This window comes from Nothobranchius furzeri, chromosome 2, assembly GCF_043380555.1.
Source record: "Nothobranchius furzeri strain GRZ-AD chromosome 2, NfurGRZ-RIMD1, whole genome shotgun sequence".
Lineage (NCBI taxonomy): Eukaryota > Metazoa > Chordata > Actinopteri > Cyprinodontiformes > Nothobranchiidae > Nothobranchius > Nothobranchius furzeri.
The window spans coordinates 24,151,235-24,163,452 of NC_091742.1; the positions used below are offsets into that span (position 1 = coordinate 24,151,235).

The 12,218-nt window shown below is 42.1% G+C and overlaps 1 protein-coding gene across 5 annotated transcripts in view; it reads right to left on the reverse strand.

Moving 5' to 3' along the window:
- LOC107378081 (MAM domain-containing glycosylphosphatidylinositol anchor protein 2) overlaps positions 1-12,218 on the reverse strand; it is a 342,732-nt gene that overhangs the window by 205,854 nt on the left and 124,660 nt on the right. For all 5 annotated transcript variants that reach the window (XM_070545140.1, XM_054748447.2, XM_054748448.2 and 2 more), the window contains exon 3: positions 4,671-4,845. In XM_070545140.1, the coding sequence (XP_070401241.1) occupies positions 4,671-4,845 (175 nt within the window). The remainder of the gene's footprint in view (positions 1-4,670; positions 4,846-12,218) is intronic.

Here is a 12,218-nt window from a genome sequence, read left to right on the forward strand (position 1 = left end):
GAGTCATCTCAGGACATATTTGTCCATTCATAGAAATGTAGCTAGCAAGATCATCACGCCCTGGATGACTGATAACCAACACCAACTTTTAAGAATATTTTATTTAGTTACTCTTGGGTTTTAATTATGTAAAATCAGACAATTTAATGGTGTACCATCCAGACCAAGTCAACTTGATAAAGAGCCAAAAGCTAAGGAAGTAACTTCTCTATTAATAAAAAAAGTTAATAATATAATTTAAAATAAAACTATGCTCTATAATTAACTAACTCAAAACTTATTACATTATCAGGCACAATGTTGCTCTTTGACAAAGATGGTCCAGAACGCAGCGGCACGTCTGGTCTTCAATCAGCCAAAAAGAGCACACGTCACCCCTCTGTTCATTGAGCTCCACTGGCTACCGCTAGCTGCACGCATCAAATTCAAATTGCTAACACTAGCATACAAAGTCCGTGATGGTACGGCTCCCATCTACCTGAATCCTCTTGCAAAGGCTTACGTCTCGGCCCGGCCGCTCCGGTCATCACAGGATCATCGGCTAGCAGTGCCTACACCACGCTCAGGACAATCCAGGCTCTTCTCATGCATCGTTCCACAAATGTTGAATGACCTACCAAGCACTACCAGAAAAGGGGCTTCCTTTTCGACTTTCAAGAAACTACTGAAGACCCTGCTCTTCACAGAGCATCTTCTTAACTAGCACCTTGCCTGCACCCCTCCCCCCTCTCTACTGTCCACTCCGTATTCCCTCCTCTCCATGATTGATGTCAAGTTGTTGTTGTTATTGTTGTTGTTAAACTCAAGGGCAACATGCCAATTATCACTTGTAAGTCGCTTTGGACAAAAGCATCTGCTAAATACATAAACATAAACACTTACAGTCCTCCTTTTGAAACGTATGAATCCAGATGGACCCTGTCCAGAGTGATGGTGCATCAGGGTAAGAAGAGAGCCAGATAAAGTGATGCACCCATCATGCCTAGTGCCTATGGTACAAGCCTGTGGGGGCAGTGCTATGATCTGGGGTTGCTGTAGTTGATCAGGTCTAGGTTCAGCAACAGGTTGTGCTCCAAGAATGAGATCAGCTGACTACCTGAATTTACTGCATGAACAGGTTATTCCATCTACCCTGATGGCATGGGCATATTCCAAGATGACAATGCCAGGATTCATCAGGCTCAAATAGTGAAAGAGTGGTTCAGGGCGCATGAGACATGGATTGGCCACCACAGAGTCCAGACCTTTACCCCATTGAGAATCTCTGGGATGTGCTGGAGGAGGCTTTGTGCACTGGTCAGACTCTACCATCATCAGTAGTTATTATGTTACAGGTTAACTGTTTAGTTGTCCAATCATTTTCATTTTCATTTGACCTTCTCAGTGGCTTAGTGGTAGAGTGTCCACCCTAAGACTGGGATATCAGGGTTCAATACCCGATCGGGTCACACCAAAGACTTGAAAAATGGGACCCACCAAATAGGGCCTGAGCGCAGCCACTGCTGCAGCTCCCCACTCCCCACAGGGATGGGTCAAATGCAAAGATGTAACACACCAGTGTGTGATGACTAATGGGACTTTAATTTTCATTGTACAATACTGATTTCTTTATGAGCAACTGGCTATTTGATGTTCATAATAAGAGGATTAACACATAGAAACATACAGATTCAATCAATGGCTGCTCTTATTTTCATAAGTCCACGTGTTTGCTTTCCTCGTGCCACTGGTTCTTTCTCGCACTCACACACACACGCACACGCACACACACACACACACACACACACACACACACACACACACACACACACACACACACACACACACACACTGATGTTATCATCACAGTACTGTGACTTAGCCTGATCGCAGTTTGTTGGCATGTTTCTACAAGAATTACAGGCCTTGGTTTTGTGCATCTTGTGTGTTTTCAGGTCCAAATTAGACCAAATGTCTTTTTCTCACAGAATTTCTTGTTAACAACAGCACTGCAGTGAGAGCGAGGTATGCTGGTGAGGGTAGAGGAGAGAAAAAAAATCTAAAAACAAAACCCAGAGGGTTCAGCTGCAGCCACCAGCAGCAGCTTTTTATGAGTCTTGCAGAATCTCAAGTGGAGAGAACAGAAGGAAACACAAGGTAATAGTAACACAGACTCTTCTAGAATGATGAATCCTTGCTCATAAATAACATTTTACTGTTTGCATAAATAAAAGTTAGTTTTAACTGCAAGCTGTTTCAAAAGCGTCATCATTTCCTGCTAAACAGTTTTGCTCCACTACTTCTTCTTTTCCTCTGTGACTAACAAAGATATTCAACAAATTAAGCACTGAGGGGGTCATCAAAAGGAGTTTTTTCCTGAATATGTTTGGCATTAAAATAAGTAAAAAAATAAGATCTCTGATGAAGGAGAAGCTGGGGTGAAAAAAGGAACAAGTACTGAAGTCTTCATTAAACACGCTATTTTAAATTGATCTCAGTAGAATTTCCTGAGGCTGAAGCGTTACGACCTGAGGTCGTCTTCCTTATGCAGACAATCATAGCTTTCCTACATATTTCTTGTTGGACATAAACTCCATTTGGCTGCGTTTGCACAAACAGCAATAAAAAGGTAAGCGTTGATCGAGGCCGCTGCTCTCGTGTTTCCACCGCCGAGGTGAAATAGGTGAAGGAATGCCAAATCAATAAAACAATATCAATAAATCACTGCTTTCTTTGACACATGCTAATGGAACATCCCGGCTCCTGTGCAGATATAAAACAGAGAGGTAGAACCTACTGGCAGTGTCAATGTGATAAGTGTTTTAATTAACATTCTGAGGAGAGCGGGGCAAACCGCCTCCGTTCCAATCCGATCCCTCCCTGAAAATAAGTAGTGTTCATTTGCAGGAGACGCATCAAACGGTGCTATGGGCCGTTAGCTGCCATTCTTTCGCATCTAGGCTTCATCTCATTGTTTACGGTTTGTCCTAATATTAAAAAAAGATAATTAATATCTCTCTCTTCTTTTTGGTTTTTTGATAAGAGCATGAAATTAATTTTAAAGGCAAATTTGCTTGCAGGGTTTGTTGGATTGGGATTTCTCTGACAATTAAAATGCTGAGATGGTTTCAAACTGCAAAACGAAACATTTGCAGGATCATAGGTGTTGCAAATCAGATCCAAAAGACAATTCGGTTGTGAGCACATCACTGATACAGACTCTGATAGTCACATCTGAAGACAGTTTATCTGAGGAATTCAGTCAGTTTCATCGACATATAAATATTGGACAATGGGTTTCCATAGGCTCCAATAACACGTTTTTGAAGAAAAATGGGAGGTGGCCACCACCGCCATTTTGACCGTGTCACAGGTTCCGTCAAGCCCAGACAATTCCACAAAAGGGAAGAGAGGTGGAGCTGAGGGTGGGGCTGTAAGGCTGGGATCAACTGACGACACCCGGTTGAACTAGCTACAAGCTAACCTGAAGCTAAGCCAAAGCTAACGTGGAGGTGGGAGCTAAGCTAACGGAGGTAGCAACCTAGCTACAACCGGAGTTAACTGTGCACAACACCAGAGCTTCTGAGTCAGAGATACGCCGGGCTGACCGCTGGGTAAAACCGGGTGGAACACAGAGGTCTCCTGAGACCTCCACAAGCCATCAGCCGCATTGCAGACAAGCGCCGCTGCGATCTGAGATGCACAGAACTGCCGCTAGGGACAACCGGGTGGAAAGGTTTCCATTCCAGAGCTCCACAAGCCGGCAGCCCACGCAGCAGACAGAAGCCGCGATCAGACAGAGATGCGCCGAGCTGCGGGGAGGGGTGAAACGGGTGGAAAACAGAGGTCTCCCTAGAGCTCCACAAGCCGATAGTGGGAACCCAGCTCCATCAACATGTTATATTTCAACCCATTTTCTAAAGTGCAGCATTATGTTAAATGCACTGGGTTTTACCCTATTAGATTTAAATTTCATGGTTAAACAGTACATGTTAAAATCTAAGCTCAGCTCGGCAGTGACCTAAAATACATAAATATAATTTTACTTACTGAAAAAAATGAAGTGGAGACTCCTTGGACGCTCTATTAGTGCAATTAATGCCACAGCAAGTCATTTTGTCCAACAATTGCACAAAAAATATCCAAAAAAAGAATACACAAACGCTACAACTAATGGTCTCAGTTTAGAGACTGAAAATGACCGAACAGTTTTCAGGCGAGGCCGAGAATCAGGCTGAGGCCTTTCCCCAGAGCTAGCTCTGCGGTCACGTGGGTCTGATGCTCATTAATTATACAGAATTTTAGGCTTTTAATACACTTAAACAGAAGAGTGAGAAAAAAAATGCACCCCCCTCAGAGTTGTCACGAGTGTACACTAGATCATTTAAACAAAAAAACATGTTTAGGAACCAGGCTGTAAACATGTTTTTTCTGCTTTGAAATTGGTATTTTTAACATGGGAGTCAATGAGGATTTGCTCGCTTCTGACACCAGCCCGTAGTGGATGAGGGTGGAACTGCAAATTATTTCAGTTTCGGGTTTGCTTCAATTTTTGACCCGCATTGTGGGGGCTTGGTCAGTTTTAGGAAAGCTGTAGTAACCACACTCAGCAGAAAGCAGCTGTTTGGTTGACTTGATTTCTGTGCAGTCTGAGCAAAACTATCAGTGAACAATGAGAGTGTGAGACTCACAGTAGACATCAACTCTGATGGACTTGATGGCTGGAGAGCCAAGGCCGTTCTCAGCTTTGCAGTAGTAGCGCCCTCCCTGGGTCCTCAGGATCTTGGAAATGTGCAACGTCTCGTTGAACACGCTCGAGTCCTGGAAGCGATCTGAAATGCTGCCAGCCGTCTTCGTCCATCGGATCTAGTGTGGAAGAAAAGAATAAATCATTGGCAACTTTTCAGGTAGTTTTACGTTTTAAAGAGGAGCAATTCAACACGTGGACAAACTCTTCTTCATAACTAACCTCTAAATGAAATATGATTACACTTAAAAATGTTCAACATTTATTTTTTATTACCAGACTTTTTACAGAAAATAAAAGCAACATCACTCAGGTGAAAATTAAAACAATCAGTGCATCTAGACACTATTCTCATACAATCAGAACAATTCTAGAAAATCGGAAAATAATGATCAGCAATTATTTATATCTGGGTTATGTGTGGAGTTATATTACAAGATTATAATCAAACAAATAAAAGGTAAAGTATAAATGCACTGATCAGATACCAACAAGGCACCTTTTCCACTACATTACCCAATAATGCCATTTTTAGTCTTTATGGTGGGAGAAACTCACCATCTGCTGTCTGACTCTATGTGAGCTCTGACACATAATGGGATCTATAGCCTAATACTAAAAGTTCCATTTATATTTAGTTTATATTAGCACCAAGTTTTAATCGAACCAGCCTTTAAGATGTTGTAAACCTGGAAAAGTCAGGAATTAGCATTTTTTTTCCCTGGAAAATTAAATAATCTGCTGTTTGGTTGGACGTTTATACATTTTAACTTACAAAACTGGAAAACACAACTTAATTTTTCCATTTCAAAGCTGAAGTCTGGAGTTTTTCCATTTCAGGAATTACCGTATTTTCCAGACTATAAGCCGCTACTTTTTTCCCACGCTTTGAACCATGCGGCTTATAATGAGGTGCGGCTTTACTGAAGATTTTCCTTCACCTGCCAGGGGGCGCTTTAGCAGAAAGTGAAACAGGTGGAAGCCAAAAGTGGAAATCAAAGAAAGTGCTCATTTTAATTTAGCACATGCAAGCAGCCGGCACGACGAAGAATTGTTTCAAATCCATACCCCCTCATCATGGTAACTACACGTATGAGTTCATATGTTGCCGCATTTAAGTTGAAGACCATCGATCTGGCAGTAAAGGAGGGAAACAGTGCTGCCGCACGTCAGCTTGGCATGAATGAATCCATGGTTCGGCGCTGGAGACGGCAGCGGGAAGAACTCATTCAAGCCAGCTTCACCCGGGGATGATGACAGCAACACGGACATCGCCACAGAAAAGGTACGTGACGAAGCTCTTCTGAGGCTGTTCAACTCCGACTCTGAAGAAGAGGACTTTAATGGCTTTAGTGCGCAAGAGGAAGATGAGAGTGAATGACTTCTTCTGGTAGGCAAGTGTGTTTTATTTACTAACCAGGCATGTTTTGTGTGCAGTTTTTATTTTCTAATCATCCAGGGCTTATTAATGCTGTGTCAGCGCTGTTCTTTTCTTCTAAACATGCAAATGACCGGTAATAACGTGTCAGTTCTGTTTTTATTTTATAACCATCCAGAAATATGAACGCGATCAGTGCTGTTTTCTTTTCTAAACTTGCAGGCACGTTCACCCGTGTTTAAAATCTGTTTTGTTGCATTAAAACAACAACGAAAAACCTCCGTGTAGCGTCTTTCTGTCTAATTATCTTATGTTATGGCCGTACATGCGCTGTGCGCCGGAGACCTGCATGCAGTGTTAATTTTGTTGACAAAATATTTTTTCGTCTTTTTTACGTCACGAAAATATATTTACAGACGAAAATGAAACAAAATTTCAAACTAAAAGCTTGGAAAAAGACGAAGACGATAATTAAATTGATTGAAACGTTTAGTCAACGAATGAAAGACGAGACGAAAATCCACAATGACGCTCTACATGGCACTCTATGGTGCGGTGCGCCTATTGTGTTGTTGTGAGACGCGAACGTAGTAGAAGACAAGGGGCGTGGCGTGCCGTGAACGTGCGGGACGTGAGTGAAGACAGACCCCGAATAGTATAAAGGGGCAGGTATGCGCGGTATGCTAAACATAGCTCACTGAATATATCGAAGGCATAAGAAGAAGTAGAGGAAAATGTTTAGCTCAGTTTTGTCAGCTAAAAAACATGCTCCTGAACGAGAGGCGTTGCTTTCTGCCTTAAATATGGAAAAGAACGTAGGTCAAAATGTGATGTGCTTGCCAGTCGCTTGATGGTGCCTTCAGATAAATTAAATAATCTGGACATCGCCTTTAAGTAATGCATTCCAAAAGGAACTCAAGGTTTAGCCAATGAACGTCCTAAATTGGCTATATAGGCAAGTTCCCACCATTATAACTGTTGGGTACTTTAAAGGGACTTTATGGACTTTTGAATTTTTATGCTCGCGATTGCTCCCTCAGGCCAAAAGCGTAACGGCAGCTTCAGTTGTAGGCTCGTGCACGAGGCGCTCATGCTGTACGTGCACACTCCATAACGAAAATAACAGCTTAGACAGTCCCGTGTGTGTGTGTGTGTGTGTGTGTGTGTGTGTGTGTGTGTGTGTGTGTGTGTGTGTGTGTGTGTGGCCCGGGGGACAGGGGACAGGAGAATGTGCAGCTAATTAATTAAATAATTTGCATCTGTACCTTTCTCTTCGGCACAGCCGACAAAGGTTTATGATAGGCCCGTCCTCCTGCATGCTCAGATCATTCCCTTATCTTGCTTGAAAAATTGTTCCAAAATGAAAGTTGAACCCACATCTTTTTTATCTGTGAATTCAATGCAGTTCGGCGAGTCTCAAATAAAAATTTGGGCATCTTACTGTAAAAAAATATACCATTAATGTAAAAAAAGAAACTCTAAATGAACATGTTCACACCCAGAATCGAACCTAGGACTTCTGCACAAGAGTCCGGTGTCTTACTAGCACCAGTGATGTCTTTTGTATCTGTAACTTTTATATCCTTGATGACAGCTGAAACAACGTTCAAAGAACGGTTCTGAGCGAAAATGGCTATTTTGTTGCTAATTTGCAGGAAATATCTAGAAGAAAAATCTACAGAAAGTAGTAGGGATGAGCGAGTACACCACTATCTGTATCTGTATCTGTTAAACCAACTAAATTATCTGTATCTGTACTCGGAATGGGCGTGGTATAACCCGGAAGTGGACGTGGTTTACATCAATGGATTATTTTAAGTCTGAAATTGATATGGATTGATCAGAAGTTGATATGTGTATTGTTTATTTGAAAACTATTTACAGAGCAGCCTCAGAATTGAGATTAAATATTTTTGATCACAATAGTAAAGAAACTATTACAGAACAAGTGTTTCAATAAAATCAGAACATTAATATTTGAGTGCATGGATTAATACATCTGAACTCATGCAGTAGGAACTAGGAAATATGAAATGCTAGAACCAGACACAACTTTCTATTTTTTTTTATTTTAATTTGATTAAACTGATTTTTTTTTCTTAACGTTCTTGGCATTTTCCCACACAAAGTTAAACAAAACAATGTTGATTAATGTGTGTGTGTGTGTGTGTGTGTGTGTATATGAGAGAGAGAGAGAGAGAGAGAGAGAGAGAGAGAGAGAGAGAGAGAGAGAGAGAGAGAGAGAGAGAGAGAGAGAGAGAGAGAGAAAATAAAAAAAACCCGACCGGAGAGGAGGTAGTGACACAGCACGTCAGCTCTGTCTTGTCAAATGCACCATGTCAGTTACGAAAAAAGTCACTTTAAATATTCAACCGAAAAAGAGGCGAGCTGAAGAAAACCTAGGGAAAACTGAAGAAACGTGAGCAACAGTGAAGCCATCACAGCGAGATCCGTTACTGTGTGTGTGTGTGCGTGGATGAGCCAGACGGACTGAGCTCCCGGCCGGCTAGAGAGTTTTGTGTGTAGGGAGGGGCGGGCGCTCTATGTGACTGGCCAATCACAGAGCGTGAAGACAGTCAGTTACCCAATGAAGATTTTCCTTCAGCACGATTACAGATAATGGCTCGTTTTACTCGTTTCATGCTCGTATTCGTCAAAAATGCGTTATCCGTACCGGATACTCGTTTCAGACGAGTATCCGGCTCATCCCTAGAAAGTAGCTAAGGGTCCTCAGAAATGTAGCTAGCTTTGTCACTAGGCGTTAGGAACAGTGACAAAGTGGCACTACCTCTCTCTCTGCTGCTAAATCTACTGATAGCAAATGCTACGGGCTATGCCTGAGCGTGAACAAGCATTAAGCAGCCTGCTCGACCCGAGCAGCTCTCTTTTTCTGTGATTTTACAGAAAAACAGGCAATCACAGTAAAAACGCCAGGGCTCAATCTACAGGACCAGGGCATTGCAGGAGAATGTATGAAGAAGAAATTTATTATTTCTTTACATGTTTTGGCTGTCAAACTTCCATAATGCCCCTTTAAACAGATCTTCACAAGATGAGAAGTCTCTATTTCACCGAGCCGGCCTGAAAGTTTCCTTTGACATAACCTCGTAATTATTATGCATGCACTGAAACAGTGAAATCTGTCAGGAAACAGTTGCGGCTAAATGAATCGCTACAGAGACCTGCACCCTCATGAACATCTGGACAAGGTTTACATCCATAATTACAGATGTGACACCCTTGCCTGGGCTTTGAACAAGACATTAGACTTCCTGTGCACCAGACCTATTTTGACCAGACATTTGGATCACACTGAACTTCTAATGAAATAACATTTGATTTAGACATCTTATTCATTCATCATATGATATTTTTATATCATGAGCTGTAAAAGTCTTGTAGGATTCGTGTCGATTCACTTTCATGCAGAGTGAGGAATTCAGCAGTCTGACTTTTAGCAGAGAAAAGGCTTTTGCGTCTGGTGAGACCTTGACAGTTTATTTATGTCTGCGTTGAAGAACCATAAGTGAGCAAAAGTTCGATTTGTGCGTCTGAATCCTCCAGCTGACGTAAACTTGACTTAGCAGTTCTGGCGTGCATGAAAGGTTTTTCTGTGTCAATTCAATGGTGAAAATTGACCCTTTTAATTCATTACAATGTGGTATTTTGCTATAAGGAGTAAAAACTATACTGCCCTATTTTTTTTTTATTACCACCGTGCCCAGCATTGATCTGACTGTCTGGATCCTCTCCGCTGTCTTCTGTTTCACACAAGACCGACCTAAACGAGGCCTCCTGAACATGAGCACCTTTGACTAACTGATGAGACCCAGTTAGCATGAGGCATTGAGGTGTAATGAAAGGTGAAATAGTGTTACTCTCCAACATGAGGTTGTAATTGACTCTCAATCATCTCCCTCTCCTGTCCTCATTAAAGCATACAGCATGAGCAGGTAGTGTGACACCTCTGGCCGGTGAAGGAGTGGGAGGAGGGGGACCACCAAGCATAAAGCTCTTCAGTCCCTCACCCTGAGTAAGCCACAGATGGACTGGCTTTGCCTGCAGAGCCTTGCATTTCGCCATCCAGCCGAGGGGTAGGCAGGAATTAAAATCCAATATTTTGGCTCTGTGTGGTGATAGCATCATTTTGGTTGCTGATAACATCCCATTTTACAGAGATAGCATCAGATGGAACAGGAATATCATCACATGCAGGGATGAGGATTGGAAGCCATCACAGATAATGTTGCTCTGGCTTAGAGGTGGGGTTTTTAACCTCAGCAGCTTCAGCCCAAGGTTTTGCCAGCTTTAATTTAGCTTGTCCTATAGGTGACTTTAATATGATTGTGGGTCAAGGATGATGAGGAAAATGTAACCAGTGTCACAAATTTCTTCTGTTCTTGCTTTATTTATTTATTTATTTTTGACATGTTAGAATGTTTTAAATAAGCAAAAACAAGCTGGAGATTTTGAATGAATATTTCACTTATTTGGGGAAATAAATAGGCTGCACAGTGGTGCAGTGGTTAGTGTACTCTACTGTAGCTAAAAATAGATTGTGATGTAGCCCCTAGACAAGCAAGCATGTGTTTTGCATGGGTGTCCATGGGTCTGAGTCACTCCGCTCATCTCAAAGTTTTAAGCACCGCTGTTGGGGGAGGTGCTAATCAAACTTTAGATACCCAGATCGGATGTTGGAGGGGACATTTTTATTCCTTTTTCCAAAGCCGGGTAAATTACACCACCACAGTAAACAGCTGGAATAGGAAACCAGCCAAGCTAAAGACAGACAAAGCAAAGGGGTGGAACAGCAGATCTTCACACTCTGGATCAGATCAAGGGGTGCCCGTATATGTGTTCCATACATTTTGCCGATGGGAAAAGTCCTACGTCTCAAACTGAATTAAAAGCAACTGAGAACAGATGGGTCTTTAAAAGTGATTTAAAACCAGACAGTGACGAAACCATCCTAATCTGAATTGGGAGTGTGTTCCACAACCTTGGAGCTGCTACTGAGAAAGCTCTGTCACCCCTGAGCTTTTTCTTTGTTCTCGGCACCTCCAGGAGAAGCTGGTCGGCTGACCTCAGTGACCGAGACGGGGAGTGAACACATTATTAGTGAGCTTTCAGCATCTCCTGTACCCCGAGGCTATCTCCATGCCTTCACTACTTTGACTTTTCTCTCTTTTTTTTATTGTTGCATTTAAGCATCTCTGCTACAGGAGTCCTGAAAGAATCCCGGGTACGAACAGTTTGACCCTCTTCAATCTTTTGAGTGCAATGCAAACACTCTTGATCTGAGAAGTGCCAGCAGATCAGAGCAATATGATAATTGCAGCTTCAGACACTAAAAGCCAGGCTTTTTTTTTTTCTTTTAGCTTTTACATACCAAACTCATGAGGCAGCTGAACATACATTTTGAGGATTAAATCAAACTGGCTCATGATTCACCTCCTTGGAAGAGATGGAGATTGCGGTTAGTGGGCTCTTGCTATTGTCTATTTAGTAAAAAAAAAAAGTTTGACTTTTAAATGAATACTTAAAGGGACTTTATGGACTTTAGAATTTTTATGCTCGCGATTGCCCCCTCAGGCCAAAAGCGTAACGGCAGCTTCAATAGGAGGCTCATGCATGAGGCGCGTGCTGTACGTGCACACTCCTTAACAAAAATAACAGCTGAGACAGTCCCATGTGTGTGTGTGTGTGTGTGTGTGTGTGTGTGTGTGTGTGTGTGTGTGTGTGTGTGTGTGTGTGTGTGTGACCCGGAGGACAGAGGACAGAACGCACAACTAATTAATTAAATAATTTGGTTCTGTACCTTTCTCTTCAGCACAGCCGACAAAGGTTTATGATGGGTCAGTCCTCCTGCATACTCAGATCATTCCCTTCCCTTGCTTGAAAAATTGTTCCAAAATGAAAGTTGAACCCACATCTTTTTTATCTGTGAATTCAATGCCGTTCCGCGAGTCTCAAATAAAAATTTGGGCATCTTACTGTAAAAAAATATACCATTAATGTAAAAAAGAAACTCTAAATGAACTATGTTCACACCCAGAATCAAACCCAGGTCTTCTGCATGAGAGTCAGACACCTTACAAGGTGAGCTACACTCTA